Source organism: Hemicordylus capensis, chromosome 5, assembly GCF_027244095.1.
Source record: "Hemicordylus capensis ecotype Gifberg chromosome 5, rHemCap1.1.pri, whole genome shotgun sequence".
NCBI classification, from domain to species: Eukaryota; Metazoa; Chordata; class Lepidosauria; order Squamata; family Cordylidae; genus Hemicordylus; species Hemicordylus capensis.
The window spans coordinates 4,671,078-4,688,780 of record NC_069661.1 but is presented as its reverse complement, the minus strand read 5'-3'; the positions used below and the strand labels follow the sequence as shown (position 1 = coordinate 4,688,780).

General features: G+C 46.2%; 1 protein-coding gene across 1 annotated transcript in view; it reads left to right on the top strand.

The window, feature by feature from the left end:
- The window catches only part of FBXO41 (F-box protein 41), a 106,159-nt gene extending 91,789 nt beyond the window's left edge, over positions 1 to 14,370 (top strand). Inside the window, exon 13 of the mRNA XM_053254834.1 lies at positions 265 to 14,370. Coding sequence (XP_053110809.1) covers positions 265 to 327 — 63 coding nt within the window. The 3' untranslated portion in view covers positions 328 to 14,370. The remainder of the gene's footprint in view (positions 1 to 264) is intronic.
- The last annotated feature ends 3,333 nt before the right edge of the window (positions 14,371 to 17,703 follow it).

Sequence of the window (17,703 nt, the reverse complement as noted above, 5' to 3'; positions counted from 1 at the left end):
TCCATAGCAAAACCATGCCCATTCATTGGGGTTCAGGGGAGAACAGGCTTGCTTTTTGCCACTGGGCTTCTTTTCTTTAAAATGGCTGCCCAGTGGTGATGATGTCATCCATCTGCAAACTGCGCTGTCCAACCACCGCAAGCTGCATCATTTCAGCTGTGGGTTTCTCCGGCCCAGGGGGTCGATGCTTGTTCCCTCCACTCCCCACCTGACCCCAGCAGGTGCTCCTGCAATTCACCTTCCTCCCCTTTCCCTCTCTTCCAGGCCCTGAAGAAGAGGCCGGGCTTTTCAAAGATTTTACACATTAAGGTGGAAGCAGGCTGTTAACCCCTGTAAGAAGCCAGTCGCGGCTGACGCCTTCTGCCCGCCTGTTGCTAAGACATCCTGGGACCACCACCACCAGCCTGCCCACCTCTGTTCCGAACCGGCGCCTTAGCAAGCAACCGGCCAAGCGCACAACTTTTTGAGCAGGCCCTTCAAGACCGGAAGCGACGTGCTCCTTTTCCGTCCAGGAAGGTAGGATGTATTGTTGGGATGATGGTGCTACGAAAACAAACAAAAGGAATTTCTCAAGACTGCCAGAGAGGCTGTGGCTTGACCTCTCCCTTGGTTCCTCCCTCCCTCTCTTCTTGCGGAGACGGCGGTACAACCTTCTGCTCACAATGGCTGGATCTTTGTTTGCAGAGCCATCCTTCACCAGTGAAACCCTTTTTCTCCAGAAGTTCCATACTGTATTGGCCAAGGGGGATGACATCAACAAGACCCTTTGGCCTCCCTGGCTTTTAACTTGCTCACTAGCGTGACAGATTGTTCCTTCCATCCAGGAGAGGTATACCGTGCTCAGTAAGCTCAGAGTTCCTGTCTAGGGTCTTTTTTTCATGACTGAAATTAATCTTGGTTTTTGTGGGTGGTGTTTTTTGGGGTTTTTTTCCTTTTGGTTGTTGTTTTTTAAGGAAGGGCAAGTTTGGATGTTGCTGTGGGGAGCAGAAATCCAGCATTCCTGTTTATTTTTTATTTTTTTTATTTTTTTAAGGAAAGGGCAAAGCGAAACAAGGGAAATGCCGTGTGCCTCAGCAGCCCTGCCTTGTGGAGCTATCTCTTTGGCAGCTTGGAGGCTGCTGAAGGAGCCAGTGTTCCCAGCTCCCTGGGGAATGGGCTTAGCCAGTTCTCCTTGGGCATGAGGAAGCTACGTTCCATTTCCCGCGCAGGCCATGAAGCAGTTTGTCAGCAACTTGTGACACTGTAAGACTGCTCTCATTTTGCCACCTTGGCTGTTCCCCGGAGCAAAGGTTCTTCTTCTGGAAGGTGGCTTCAGCAAGTCATAAATCACGGTGCACAGAGAGCACGCAAGGGACACTCCTGCAGGGAATGAAAGCTTCTGCTATTAATCATCCCTACCAAGCCGACTTGCTTGCCAAAAAGTGGGGAGGGGGAATTTGGCCAACGGTCTTCTCCAAGGATTTATACTTCTACATGTGCCATCCAGACAAATCCCCAGTGTTAACCAGTCCCCATATTCACCAGTTTCCACAAACCTTTAGGGGGCATGCTGTGATCAGAAATGTGCAACTCAACTGGCCATGTCCAATTTTCCATCAAAATGGCTCTTGGAAGGAGAAGAGGTTTGCTTCAGTTTGATTTCCTGAGGAGGAGGGGCCTGGAACTCCAGGACTGGCTTTTAAATCAGAGGAGAGAAAGATGGAGGTTGCCCAGAGCGTACATTGCGGGGATGCTCTAACAACCTCCAGTTAGAAAAGACTGACTCCAAAGGGTGGATGTTCCTGGTTTAGGAGCTCATGACTGAAGCTTTAGTCCAAATTTGCAAAATTTCTTTCTTAGATGACATTGCCACTGAAACTCCTGAGGAAATCAAGAAACTTGGAGGAAGTGTTTTCCAGCCTAGAGTTTCTATCATGTTTTTTAAACAGCTGCAACTCAATATGGACAACTTGTGCATCCAGGCCAGGAGGCAAATTTATTTGTTGAATTTCTGTCTATTGTAGAGCTGACAAAGGCACAGGAATCTTGGCAGAAAATGAGGTGACAACAATCTCAGAACCACCACTTAAGAAACAGCTGTTGGAATCCTGGTTCATTAGCCAGAAAGAGTAAGGACAGGCAGATGGTTCCCCAAATTGTAGGCATTTTTTCACCTTCTATTGTGAGGGCAGGTCAAATTAAAAAAAATCAGTTATTTCCTTTTCAAAAAAGCAGAATTTTCTGTGCACTGTGGAAAGGAAGGAAGGAAGGAAGGAAGGATCAAAATCCTACACCAAAATTTTTCAAAAATTTTGGGACAAGAATAAATTATGCAAGTTAAACTTAACAATTGCATACTGTATAGACACATACCCAGTTCAAGCATATCCACACCACAGATAGACCTAAAATACTGTACCAGTCATTCCCTCTCCCCCGGAAATTCTGGGGATGTAGTTCTTTGAGGAGGCCTTGGGATTTCTAATGGAATGCTCAGTACCCTCACCAAACTACAATTCCCAAGATTCTTTGGGGGAAATTGTTTGTAGTGCAGATGTGCCCTTCAGAGGGGCCAAAAGGACTGAGGGGTGTGTCTTCAAATGTTTATGAAGGATCTTGGAAAGAAGAAGACCCATTGCTTACTCTATTCCCCTAAGCGCAGCACAGGAAGCAGCAAATATAAATAATGGCTTAGTTCACCCTAGACTGGACAGTATCATTTCAGAAGGTGGAGGGATGGGCTTTTCTGGCTGAATGCTTCTTTGTGCAAACATAAACTAGCATGTTGGGGAGAAAACTAGGGAAATGACTTTGCCACTGAATTTTTAATATGTAGAGGGTTTTCTCTGTGTGTTTTTGGAGGAACATGTAATCAAGTGAACCAGCCTCCCATGCATCCTGAAATGGTACAGTCCAGACACGGGCTTGCCCCATCCTCGGCTGCTTTATAAGAACTAGACTGATAGGAGAGTGGATCTAGGCAAAATGTTGAGGGGAAATATAGTAATCTTGGGTCCACCAATACAAAACAAAAGAATGAGGTCTGGCATGGAACACAACTTTATTGGCTGCAGGTCTGAACAGCAATGAGAAGGCCAGGGGTTCTCAAACTTGGGTCCCTAGATGTTGTTCGGCTGCAATTCCCATCAACCTCAGCCACAATGGACTTTGTACAATTTGTTGTGGCTGGGGATGATGGGAGTTGTAGTTCAACAACAGCTGGAGAGCCTAGGTTGCCTATCCCTCTCTTCGAGTTTGGGTTTTGGACACTCCCAAGGAGCCATTTCAGAATCTGGCAGGCCAACTTCATGCATCATTGAGGGATAGACCATTTCTATCATCTACTTCTTGCATCTGATGAAACAGATGCTGGCCCATGACAGCTGATGCCACAATCAGTTTGTTAGTCTTTAAGGTGCCCCAAGACTCTTCGATGGTTTAGGACTTGCACACACACACATACCCCAAACCATACATTTTTGCAAATGTGTGTATAATAATCATCATCCTTTAGAGCAGGGGTTCCCAACATTGGCTCCCCAGATATTGTTGAACTACAACTCCCATCATCCCTGGCCAAAGGCCATTGTGGCTGGTGATGATTGGAGATTTAGTCCAGAAATATTTGAGTACCTTAGGTTGTGGGCCCTTGCTTTAGAGATTCAACATGTTTCACATACTTGCCTTGCTGTAAGTAAGTCTTACTAGCCCCATCTTGCAGAGAGGGGGCTGAGGCAAAGGGTCTGTAGTTGCCTAAGACCACCCAATGAATACATTGGGGTGAGGTAAGATTTCATCCAGGAAGGTCTTGATTCGTAACTCCTGCTCAAGGCCACCATGTTGCACCAGCATAGAGGTACATTTGTGAGAGAGGCATACTTGGCTTCCTCGCAAAGCATCTATATTGCCGCAACTTAATTTTGGCATCATGTGACATTGCCCTAGAACGATTCATCAGCTGAGGCAAAAAGAAGTCTGTCATGGTTTAGATGACTACAGTGATCAAAAACAGCAGATTCAAGAGGGTAATTAGAATCCTGAACCAGTTTTTAGTGAGGAGGTTAAAAGTAGACTTGGAAAAGAATATTCTCCTGCATTATTTATAACAGAAGAGAATATTTCAGAGAATTGTTCTACCCATTCTTTTAAATGCATTGGAGACTATTTCTTTACAAGTCTAAGTCCGTTTCTGCTAACATCAAGGTTTGCCTCCTTTGATAGCCAAGTTAATGCATTATTTAACATATTTTTGTGACTCTCCTGAAAGACTTGCACAACCTTCTGCATTATGATTTTGTTTCTCTTGGGGAACGAAGACCGCACCTTCTGAAGTATATGGAAAAATACCCAGAAAGGAGGCCACAAGGCCCCAGAATGCCATATTCTTTCTGCAGTTCACGGGGCCCTGCATGCTGGGAAATGCAGCCTTCCAGGAGCGCATTATCCCCATGTTAGTGACAAAGGTGGCCATTTTGTCAAACTTTGTTTTTTTATTGCTGCCCTAGAAATGGCAGTGAAGCAACACAAGGAGGAAGTGAGCAAAAAGTTTAACATGGCTTCATGGTCAAAGAATCAAAGAATGCCACGATATAGCAAAAAATAAAATAAAAATCGAACAATAAGGGAGGGAACCAAAAAAAAAAAAGCAACAAAGATGGGAGAGAAAGAGAACACCCAAAACCGCCTAAATGCCACATTTTGATACTTTTTAACACACCATTTTCTGGCGGCAATGATGAGTCGAGCTGAACTGTTGCTTTTGACACAGCACAGAAACTTGAACAAACTTACCTTAAATGCAAGAAAATCAGTATTTATTTCTATAAAGAATTAAAAATAAAAACAAGAAGAAAGATTTTAAAGCAAAGTTATTTACTCAGCATGTGTCTATATGCTCTGTTCTTAGTGAGAGATTGTTTTATCTGAGAGTTGGAGTTTTTGTTTCCTTGTCCATCCAGAAATGGCAGAAGAGCTTTGATCACTCGGTGGCTTGCTGATAGTACCGTTTCATTTCTTTCCTCTTGCCCTCCTTTCCTTCTCAAAAGATGGCGCCAGAGGGGATGTCTGTCCATCTGACACAAGGAGAACTGAGGCAGCTTAGGAATAATGTTAATGTTAGGGGACGTTTTGCCTTTGTTGTTTGCTCTTCCGCAAGTAAGTCCACCATAGGTCCCTGGGAATGAAAATCCAAGGTTTGGGGCCCCTGATTAATCCAGGGACGTGCCCTCAGGAGGACTATGAATCTAGCTGGATGCCACACAATTCTTTCTTTGTAGAGGGCTGCTGCAACAGTATCCACAGGTGCTGGGTCCTCCAAGCAACAGAGTTCAATCGGACAGAGTGGCTATTAAGAACAGCTGCCCTCCGGAGGTATCTGCCTGCTTGAGAGCTGCTTCCCTCATAAACACAAAGTAATCTTATGCAGGTTTAACGAAGAGTTTATTCAGAAGCAACTGCATTTTCTCCTTCTCCTTCTCCCTCCCTTTTCCTTTCTAAATCCACCCCCCACCCCTCTGGGACAAACTTCTCAACAACAAAACATTACCAGATAGACTACTACAACACTGTCCCATGGTTGCTGTACCGGACTAGTTTCACATGCCAAGGGATGCCGGAAACTGCAGTGCAGCCGCCGCCACGTACAACAAATCATACCAATGGGAAGCCACAATTCTGTGTTGCTGATTTGTGCTGCCATAGTATGCCCAGAGGGGAGAACAGTTGTTGTCGTTGTTTTTAAGGGGTCCTGTGTGCGCCGGAATAGAGACCAAAGTGTCTTTTAAGAGATATCTCACCCCTTAGGTTTGGAGGGTGGAAAGGGTGAGGAGAGTGGGGAGGAGAACAAAATGTTTATTTATGCCTTTATTTATGTATGTATGTATGTATCTATTTATTTATTGGTGGGATGACTTAGCCATTTATTTATTTTTTGAAATGAAATTGCGGGAGTCTGCAGCATTTACTGCTTGTGAACCGTAGTTGGAGTGGAGCTGTGCAGGTGCGTGGCTTTTCTCTCCCTCTTTTGATTATCCTGATGCATCTGTCTGACTGGTTTGTGGCCTTCCCCTGCTCCTCCCTCGACTCTGCTGTGAGGGCAGGGAAGAGGGGTTCGTAAATGGATGCTGCTGTGGTGATGATCCCTGGGACTCCTACCCATGTCTGTGCCATCTTCCCTGCAGCCTGCACTGGGGCCAGCAGGGAAACCTTTCACATATATATATTTTCTTTCTTAAAGTATATATTTTATTAAGTGGTGATCCAAACGATTGCCAGCAACGGGACAGCTGGGACATGAACCTGCCAAAGTTCAGCACATTTTAACTCCCCATTGATTTTGATGGGAAATCCATGAGCGCGTGCTGAACTCTCTCCCAGTGAAAGCAATTGGGGGTTCTTAAAGTGCTTTACTTTGACTGGCTTGTGCTCCTGATCTTTTGGGTGTAGTAGCATATGTGTAAACCAAAAATCAATTGTGTTCTTATTTTTTGAAAGAGGTCTACTCTCTGCAGTGCTTTGAAAGAGAAGAGTGTTTTAAATGTGATCATCTGTATTACTGGCTTCCATCAGGTTGTTCCAAAGTCCTCGAGGGGATGGGAACATGAATCGCTTTTTCACTATTTAAGATGGAGCAAACGAGTGAATGGTGTTGTAAATGGTATGGGCTGGTTCAGCTATCAGTGTTCAGCCTGTTTCTTTCTCATCCTTCAGTGACCTGCAAATGAATTTGTGAAAACAAAGTCCGCTAAGGAACAGGATGTGTGGGGTGACCGGGGGTGGGGGGCTCACTCTGTGGGGATAAATCTGGAATGGCACATTTATACACATGATGTTCTCATTGCACGATTAAGTGTGCAAGTGCAAAGGAGGGCTGAGCTGAACCTGGGGAGAGATCGGATTTTGTAAAACAATTCCATCCAGATGGGGCTGCTCCTTTCAAGTGGCAACTCCTGTTTTCAAGGAAACCATCTGCATTGTGTGCCTCTCCCACTGCAAGTGTTTTGCCAAGCAAGGCTGGCGAGGCGAGGCGAGGGGGGGGAGGAACTGTGCCGCTCTTTGCAGTGTAGATTGGCTGCTTTAAAGTGGCAGCAGCATGGTCCATGTTGTTGTTTTTAAGAGAGGGGGATAGATCACAGTTTCACAGCAAAATGTGATCGTCCCCACCCCACCCTGGAGGGAGCAGTGCTCATGCTGAGCAAACTTTGTGTGTGCGCACATGCACACACCCCCTTGAACTGGCACCGTTTGCTGCAGAAAACAAACCCCATGAAAATTCAGCACAGCTTTAGTGTGAACCGCCCCCCAGGGCCAAGCTGGGGGTCGGGGGTGGGGTTGTGTGGCTGTTTCTTTCTTTCTCAAAAAGCTGCCCTAGATGCACTGATTTGGAATGAGGGGCTTTAACTCCTTCTAGCTGCATTGGGGGGGGGGGGGCGGGGTGCACAGCTCAGTAGTAGAGCATCTGCTTTGCATGCAGAAGGTCCCAGGCAGGTTCAGTCCCAGGCAGGCAGCATCTCCAGGCAGGGCTTGGGAAGACTCCTGAATTGGGGATGAGGCCGTAGCCCATCGGTAGAGCATCTGTTTTGCATGCAGCAGGTCCTCGGTTCAAACCCTGGCAGCATCTCCAGGTGGGGCTGAGAAAAACTCCTCTGTAGAGCCACAGAGCAGACCATACTGAACTAGACAGGCCAAGGGTCTACTCAGGGTAAGGCAGCTCCTTATGTTTCCAATAGCCCTTGGTCTGACCCAACAAGGCTCTTCTTCTGTTCTAAAAGACCTGGCATCAGGATTCGGCCACGTGAGGGGCTTGCCAGGGGCCCGAGGCCACCAGCCCCTGAGATTCTGCCCTGTGCCCATCTTCCAGTCATGGTGGCAAAACCTCGGAGTTTTCTCCTGGAACTCTCCCCACCACCTGCAAATTGGAGCTCCCCCCAGAGGCCCCTGTGCCATCACTGGGTCCTCTGTGCCATTGTGGGGGCCACTGGGGGGACATTCCCATTTGCAGGTGGGGGGGGCAGATGGTAATGGTGCCACTCTCTCCACTGACCCGCTCACAAAGAGAACCCCATCACCCCATGGAAGAGGGGCCCCACAGACCTGGAGCTGGCCCTATGGTGTTCTCTGCTCCCTGGATACTGTGTGGGAACCAGGCTGATCCCCACCCATCTTCATGGCAGGGAAAGCAGGTGCAGGGGAGAAAGTTGCTAAGCCAACGGAGGTGGTAGAAACTAGGCCTAGGACAAGATCCGAGGCAGTGGGCTGCCACTGACCGCCTTTGCAGTTGCGCCAATCCAACGCCCTGCTGGTCGCGGTCAGATGATGTCACCACACCAGCACACTGCCCCATGCCACTGCTGGGATGGGACCACTCTGCACTGGCTTGGCAACACAGTCAATACTGGGCGAGGGGCAAATAGCGAGTGCAGGGGGTGGGAGGGGCTGGCAGCCTGCCTCCAGAGACTTGTGGCCCAGAACTTTTCTCCCCCGCCCCAGGTCCATGGTGGCTCTGCCACTGGACAGCAACCACATGGCAGCCCACTGCACAAAATCCCATGCAAAGAGGAGCCCTTTCACATTGCCGCTTCTCTCTTCTGTGGATCAGGGTTCCTTGTGTCCCCACAACTCCCGCCATCCCCAGCGACAGTGGCCCAATAGGGTGGAGGTTTCAAACTTCGGGTGCCCAGATGCTGCTGAAATAGAGCGCCTACCCTCCACAGCCATCCACATGATGGGGGTTGTAGTCTAACAACAGCTGAGGACCCAAGTCTGAGAACCCCTGGATAAAGCAGTACAGGCCCCTCCTCTTTGGGGAACGGAGGACTGTTTCCCTTCCCAGCCACATCACTGCACCCTTCCCTTTTGGTGCAGGAGAAGCGTCCCCTAAAACACAGCCTGGTTCTCCAGAGCCAAACTAACCCATACAGCGGTGATGCTGTTGCCAAGGATTTCTTCCGTAGATATTAAATCGCAGCAGCAGCAAAGATCATTGGGTAGGTGCCTTGCCAAATCTTCGGCAGACTTGCAGATTCCTCTTCTTCTTTAAAAACGAAGTGCTTGTTGACGCCATCTGATAATACCCAGCCGAACCGAGGGATGAAGAGAGTTTCTCCCCGAGCCGCCGTTTCAGATTAGAGGTTGGCAACAAAGCTTGCTGACATCTTGGATAAAACACGTCGTCTCTGGGCTTACAAAGCGAACACATTGGACAAATGTGTGTAACTGTCCTTATCTTGCCAGGGTTACTGTTTTGCACAATTCATTCTGATTTTATTGAAGAGCTATTGCTAGTCATGGGAAGTGCAAAGAGCTGTGCAGGGTAATGCCCATGTGGGAAATCTTGTTCATCCCCCCGGGTTCTGGCTTCTGAGATGTCACTGGGTGCTATCCTGACAGTTTCAAGAATAGCTTAATATCCAAAAGGAATAGGAATTTGCTTTTTTAATTTTTAAAAAAACTAGAGCTGAGATTTTAGGAAGCTGCATCCTGGGCTCCAATCTGAGTCTTTCCTTTGGTTCTACAAAATACGAGACCCTGTTCCCTAATGGCCACTTGGTGGTCTGTAGCCTTCCCAGATGCTCCAACCTCCAGAAGCCTCCAGCTAGACCTCTCCAGCCAATCCCTTCAACCCCCTGACCTTTGCATCTTCCCTACCTGTTGCCAAAGCCTGTACACCTGTCTGTGCTGCCTACAGTGGCAGCCAGTGTCTTAGTCCGAAGCACTCAGTGTTGACAGGATCAGGTCCCAGTGGCTGGCCAGACTGAAGGAGGCCAGAGGCAGAGTCTAAAGCCTGGAGCTGCAATTAATCTGAACAGAACTGGAAGGCTTTTCTTCCTGCTCTCCAAAATGATGTTTGCCTACATATGATCACACCGATTACATATACTGAGAAGCTGAGCCACTAGGTATCCGAGTCATCTTGACATTGAATCCTGTCCTCTACAGCGTTTGCAGTTTCTTCGAGTTGTGCACCAACTGCAAACTTGATAAGCTCCTTTTTTTGCTGGTTGCTAAAAATGTTGAGCAACACTGTACCCAGGAGGACTGCCCCAACTATAGAAATCAAGTTACTTCCTCTGCATTACAAATGTTATTGCTAACCCATTTTGCAGAACTTTCAGAGGAACTATACACCCTGTTTACACATTTTAATTCACATGTCTTCAGTTGGCTCCTGAGTTTGATACTCGCAAAAGACCCCCCTCATAGCAAGTTGGGTTATATCCATCTATGATTTAATTTGGAAGTATTTCTAATTGGTTTAATGTAGTATTCCACAAGGGGAATGCTTGCTTAACTGAAATTTGAAAATATCAAGTGTTCAGAGTTTCACAGGCCAATAACAAATGGAAACCATATACTTCAGATTTGTCTTCACTCATCTCTTTATGCTTAGTTGCAAAGACATAAAAGTATGGAGTGGTATTGTGGGGCTTATCTTAGAGAACTCTTTTCTTTTCTTTTTCTTTTCTTTCTTTTTTTAACTTAAAATAAAACAAATTTGACATGAAAATTTCAACTACATTTCATTTACCCATTAAAATAATTGAAAAATAACTTTTAGATCATCATTAAATTTTTAAATTTTAATGTGTTTTTATCTATTTTTATATCCAACCAAAATTAAAATACAAGTAATGGTACATTTACATTTCAGATTAAAGAAAACAGTGAATAAGGATGTACTGAAAAAAATGATCATAGAATTCATTCTTGTTATCGTTTGGAGCATAAATTGAGGCTACTGTGATTTTATATTGTTGCTGAGTTTGGAACATCAGTATAATATATCTGCCAGATGTATCCTGTAATTGTTCTTCCAATGTACACAACAAATTCTTGACTTACATCACCACTCCATTTTAATTTTTATTTTTGTATCCCTGGAAGCCACATAACTTTGGCCCAGAGATTAACAGTCCAATAAATGGACATTACTCAACTTAATATGAGTTTCTTGAAGGCAGATGATATCTGCTTTTTGCTCTTTTCAATTTCAAAAAACTTTTTAGTGGGGTGGGAGAAGGACTATGAAAATGATTGTAAGAACTTAGAATCATGGACAAAATAAAAATATTCAATGTAAATGTTAATGGATTGAACAATTCAAAAGGAGAAGATTCTTTTTGAAATTGAAAAAGTGACCGTTTCTTAATGAAATGAGAGTCATATATCCCCTTGTCTAGCTCTTATATAATAAATAAGTTTCATAATCATAGCTATATCCCATCTTCTAACAAATCAATCTGATATTGGAGGATTCATATTCTTTTTCCAATATGCTGCTATAGACATCTTTGCCGCAGTTAATAAGGTTGAGAAAACCCTATTGATCACTCTTGACTTCCTAATATCCCCAATACATTTTGGGCAGTATACAAATATGTTAAATAAATAAATAAAAATAAAATCAATCATGGAAGTAGTAAATGTGAAGTTGAGGGCCATTCATTCCATCGCCAGAGAGGGCTGATTATGGCAGGCATTTGGGAAGACTTGGCACAGACTGGGGCCATCTAGACTCCTGTCTTTGTTTCGCATTCTTTGGCTTCGCTATTATCTCTGCCATTTTGTGCCTGTTGCCACGAAGACAGTCTGAAACCATCATCGCCTGCTTGGAGGCCTGCCTAAAGCTTTCCACCCATCTGGTCCAGCCAGCTGTCTGGTCCAGTTTAACCATTTTTCTTCACAAGAAGAGCTTCAGAAGGGGGCAAGGGATACCCATAGAACTTATAATGCTAAGAACTTATCATTCAACCTAAAGAATGGGTTGGTCATTGGTCCATCTAGCTCAGGACTGTCTGCACAGACTCCTTCTCCAAGGTTGCAGGCAGGAGTCTCTCCCAGCCCTACCTGGAGATGTTGTCAGGGAGGGAACTTGGGACCTTCTGTGTGCAAGCATGCAGATGCTCTTCTCAGAGCATCTTCTAGCCTCCCATTCATAGGCAACCAGGGTGGACCCTGCTTAGCTAAGAGGACAAGTCATGCTTGCTACCAAAAACTGCTAAATATCTAAAAAGCTTGGCTGAAGAGATGTGTCTTTAGTTGCTTCCTAAAAGCCATTAGGGATGGAGCAGGTCTAATCTCAGCAGGAAGTTCGTCCCACAGTTCTGGGGCAACGACAGAGAAGACTGCCGGGTGCAAAGAAAAACTACAGAAGCAGCTGAAAGGGGTTCCCAAACAAGAGCCAACTAGGTCCTAATACCTAATAATTGCAGGGGCGGGGGGGAGAAAAAAACCCAGGCTCATGAAACCAGGGCTTGCAAAACTGTGAGTCAAGAGCCTCCCAAGTCTGAGACCTACCCCATGCTGCATGATTTTTAGGCAATGTGAACTCTGCAATGAATTCCCAAGTCATGGTAGATGTGCAAAAGTGTGGTGAGGGTGGACCACAAGTGGACATGCTCCCTGATGCATGCACAACCAGGTTCCTCAAAACATTTTATTCAGAAGAGAGAGCTAAAAAATAACTTGAACCATTCAAACCATGTTGCCACGTCAATTTGAGCAGAAAAATCACCCTAATGGAGTCATGGTTATATCTGGGCATCTTGTGTGGTTTCTGAATCCAACTGAACAAGGAGATGATGAAGTGAATGTAGGATTTCCCCTTCCCAGATTTCCTTCAGCAGCGGGGTCCTACCCAGAATGAACAGCAACTCATGATGAAGTGAGTGGGAAATGCTATGATAGAAATAGCGAATCAAAGGGATTTTGTTCCCAGGAAAAGAATATTTTTCTCAAAAGCACTTAAAACATTCTAGATCAATCATTGTAAATCACACTGAAAATGTGTTAGTGTGCCAGAAAGAAAGAAAGAAAGAAAGAAAGAAAGAAAGAAAGAAAGAAAGATTAAGCTCTTAAGCTATTTTTTTAATTCTATAAATATATGTATATTTTAGTCTTTAGCGGAACTGTGCCAGTGTTCTGAGAACCAAAATGTTCCTTCCCTGTGTCTTGAGACTGATCCCAAATAACACAGAGAGCACATGATTTTATGGGAGTTGTGAAGGGGTGGGGGACAACAGGGAGACATACGATATGGCAATCAACAGGCTAACCGTGCCAGTTACCTGAATGGATGGTGGTTCTCAAATTTCAAGACTTTTCTGGGTATCTGTAAATGTTGGGACCTGCACTACTTTAGGGGGCCAACAGATGTTGTTGGGTTTTTTTGGAGGGTGATAGGATATCACTGGGGATTATTTTTCCAAGAGTCCTTGAGCTTTCTTTCCAGACCCAGTTAGCATGCAAGGCCTTTCCACACGATCACTGAAAGCAAGCCACAGGTGCATTTTTGTTCATATTCTTACCAGCACTCTTCAGCAAAAAGCTACAGTACCTTCTCTGCACCTAAAAGGATAACCTTGTTGAGGGGAAGAAAGTTTTGCTGCAAGCTACTTCTGCTGCTTCTCATTTTGTAACATTTGACTAGTTGTGCACTCCTGCACTGGGGATTTAGACCACAGGAGTGCACAACCTCAAAAGAATTTTTTTGTATCCAGTTAAAAGCAAAAGGTTCAGAAAATGGTGAAGGCAGAGTAGAAGGGTTTGCAGTCCTTGTCGTTGATTACATAACAAGTGATTCCTAGTGGATACCTGCAACACTGGTGCACCTACATTCCACTCAGAACTTGTAATGGCCATGAAGAACCTCTCTGGAGAAAAGGTCAGCTTTCTTCCAAATGCAAAAGATGACACCAAGTATTTGGGGAAATGTGACCTCTCTGTAACAAAAGCACAACAATGAGGAAGGGTGTGTGGATTGTGTAAATACATATGCCAGGGGTTCTCAAACTTGGACCTTAAAATGTTGTTGGACTACAGCTCCCATCATCCCCCTCCACAATGGCCTTTGGGAGCTGTTGTTCAACAACATCTGGGGATCTAAGTTTGAGAACCCCTGGCACATGGAGAATTAGGTGGTTGTGTGAAAAGGCCCTTCACATCTGTCCTTCCCACTCCCGTCCCCCCAGAAAGATCCATGTTTTGAGAACCACCCCATTCCAGAGACTGGAGGCCTGCCTGTGAGACTGAGAGGGAAACCTTTGCACTGCCAAAAGAGACGGGTTTTCTTTTCATTCTGGGGTGAAATGGCAAAGGACAAAGTGAGAAAGATGAAGTTGTGGTGCAGAAAGATGGGCGCTTTCACCAGCTGAGGGAAAGACCTGAGAACATGCCGTCTTTACAGTATTCCTGGTGACTCTCAAGACCCCATCAGGAGACCTTCATTTTTTAACACTTTGGGGGCAGAACCATCATCTGTAAATGCACTTTGATGTTGTTGCTTTTAAACCTTGCCGAATGTAAACAATGCGTATTTAAAAAAGAAATGACAACGATGTGTTATTACAAGAGCTATTTTATGGTTCTGTGTTGAATAAAAGTTCTTAACATGAATGAGACTTCTTCTCTTTTTCCTTTCCTATACCTAAGTCACCTTAAGTGGTGCAGTGGGGAAATGCTTGACTAACAAGCAGAAGGTTGCTGGTTCGAATCCCTGCTGGTACTATATTGGGCAGCAGCAATATAGGAAGATGCTGAAAGGCATCATCTCACACTGCGTGGGAGGAGGCAATGGTCAACCCCTCCTGTATTCTACCAAAGACAACCACAGGGCTCTGTGGGCACCAGGAGTCGAAATCAACTTGACATCACACTTTACCTTTATAGCTGTTAAAGTGAGGTCGAGTTTACCTGGAAAAGGGCACCACAAGGTGGCAATATCTCCATCACTCTTCCAGGGTGTGTAAAGGTTTGCTGTCTCCTGATGTGGAGTAACTGATATTCAACCATTTTGAATGCATTGTTTGTTTTCAATTATCACATTTTATGTGGCTGAACTTTGTTTTCACTTCTGGAGTTAGGGAGGGGGCATTCACAAGAATGAGTAACCACAGAAGAATCATTCACATTTTCTCACATTAGGATGGTAGTTTCCAAACCAATTAGGTTTGCCAGAAGGGGTGGAGGGGGAATGGGGATTGTCCATCTTTAACAAACAAACAAACAAACAAACAAACAAACACCCTGACAATTTACATCCCCAATACAATATTGACAAGGTTAATCTGCAAACCATTCAAAAAGGCCCCCTACACCATATCATACTGTTGTATGCTTCCCATTTCCCAGTGGCAAGGAGTTCCAAGGGCAGCACTGCCCAGGCTTAATTGCCTTTGGATGAGAGAGAGCACTAGAGACTCTCATAGCGTTATGTCTGTACTATCAGCTTCCGTTCCAAATATTAACTATACTGGCTGAGCATACATGGCGGTTAGACTGCTGGCACCCCCCACCAATGGTGCAGTAGATACGCCATTCCACCTCAGATCTCCAGCCAGCGGCCCTGCCCCCCCAGGAGACCTCCAGCCAGCCCTCAGCCCTCCTCTCTGTCTCTCTGAAGAACCCCCAGCTGCTTTTCACACACAAACTCCCACTGGCCCACCCACTCCCTGTGGCGGGGGAGAAGGTCACCTCCTCTCATTTCTGATCAGCAGCCCCCGAGCACCTCACAGGATCCAAGGAAGCTGCTGCCTTCTACTAGGCGAGTTCTGACAACTGAAGACTGGGTAGGACCAATATCTGGCCCCGCGGCAGCAGGAGTTGTGCTGTCAGAGCCCCCCTCGGGGAGCCATCTGAGCCCGGCAAACCGGAGGGCCCAGAGACCAAGGAAGGCTCGGAGGACAAAGGCTGGGGCCACAGGAGATGCCACAACCCACGTGGAGCAGGCTTCCGAGGAAGGCCCCGTTCCAGGATCATCTCAGGACTTACCTGCTCTCTCCCCCAAGCACAGACTCACTGAGCCCCCAAATGGCCATCCGGGAAGGGGCTATCGAGGAACTGCCCTTCCCAACTCCAGTTAGCCCTACCAGAGAAACACCTTGCTCCACCACCACCACCACCACCACCACCATCTCCCCAAACACAGCCAGAACCTGGGACTCCCCACAAGCCCCCAGACTTACTGGGACCCCCGATCTAACCCCCTCACCAACACATCATTGCACTCATGCGCATGAGGCCTTCCACCAACCCCTCAGGAGTGCTCACCTCGCAGCCAGACAGCTGGAAGCAATGGGGTCTCCTCGAGAGGAGGGAGAGCAGCTGGACTCCTGGTGAGTAAGCTCGGTTTGAATCCAGCCTCCAGGGAAAGGGTGTGGCTCTTTCCTCCCCCTGACCAGTTGCTGGCCACAACTGCTTGACTAGGACCTGGTCCGCTGAGCATCTTTGCCAGCTTGGGGCTGGAACCTCTGTGCTCCGGTCTCGGCCTGACCAAAGCTTCCCCTCTTTCTGCTTTGCTCCTTTGTTGAGAATCTGCTTCTGTTACCTTTGGACTTGGGCTCTTGACTTCAGGCCGCCACTGAGACCTCTGTTCCCGTGGAACTTCTACCTGTGCCATCTGCCAGTTAATCCATGCCTGCTACCTGGTGAGTCCTCCAGGGCTTGGCATGTGACATGGTCACCCTTCTGCTTTTTGTCCGTGTGTCAGCAAGCAACTAGGTAGGCAGGGCTGGATTCATTGTCCACTGGGCAGCGTAGGCAACGTGCCTAGGGCCGGTGAAGCTCCCAAGGGCCTACAAAAAAGGGTTTTAGGCCCCCCCAAATCACAGATGACTGAAAAATCGCAGATGAAAAGAAAACTGCTAAATCAGACTTAATAACTTGTTTTAACTGAGTTACTCTGTGTAACAAAACAGTACAATATGCCTTCTTGTGAGGAAATAATCCTAATGAATAATCCATCCACATGGATGCCCATTCTGACACATTTGATGTATTTGGGGACATATTAGGGGACCGCACCTATATCGGGCAGCAGCAATATAGGAAGATGCTGAAAGGCATCATCTCATACTGTGTGGAAGGAGGCCATGGTCAAGCCCTCCTGTATTCTACCAAAGACAACCACAGGGCTCTGTGGGCGCCAGGAGTCGGAATAGACTTTACAGAACACTTTAACTTTACCCATTGTACACAATGCAAATATTTTTCTACAGATCTATCTTGGTGGGGGCTACAGTGATGAGGGTGCCTCGGCCTTTAATCCAGCCCTGTAGGTACCTGACCTATCCAGCTTTCATACCCAGGGTTTCAAAAAGGAAGGAGGAAAAGCCATCTCCCCCACCTCCTGCCTCTCACCCAACCACTCCCCCCTCTTCCTACCACACTGAGGAACCAACGTGGTGTAGTGCTTAGAGTGCAGAACTAGGACTGGGGAGACCCGAGTTCAAATCCCCATTCAGCCATGATACTTGCTGGGTGACTCTGGGCCAGTCGCTTCTCTCTCAGCCGAACCTACTTCACAGGGTTGTTGTGAGGAGAAACTCAAGTGTGTAGTACACTGCTCTGGGCTCCTTGGAGAAAGAGCGGGATATAAATGTAATAATAATAATAATAATATCTAGCTGTTTGCTCACACGTGATTGAAAATTGAGAGCAGGCATAGCTCCTGAAGCCCGACCCAGTTCTTGATCATCAGAACCAGCCCACTGAGTCAAACCCTTCTGGCAGAGAATTCCACAAGTTGATTATGCGTTGTGTGAAAAAGTACCTCTGTTTGTTAGTCCTAGATTTCCTGGCAATCCATTTCATGGGATGACCCCTGGTTCTAGTGTTATGGGATAAGGAGAAGAATTTCTCTCTATCCTCTTTCTCCACACCATGCATGATTTTATAGACCTCTATCATGTCTCCTACAGTCTTTTTTCCAACTAAATAGCCCCAGGTGTT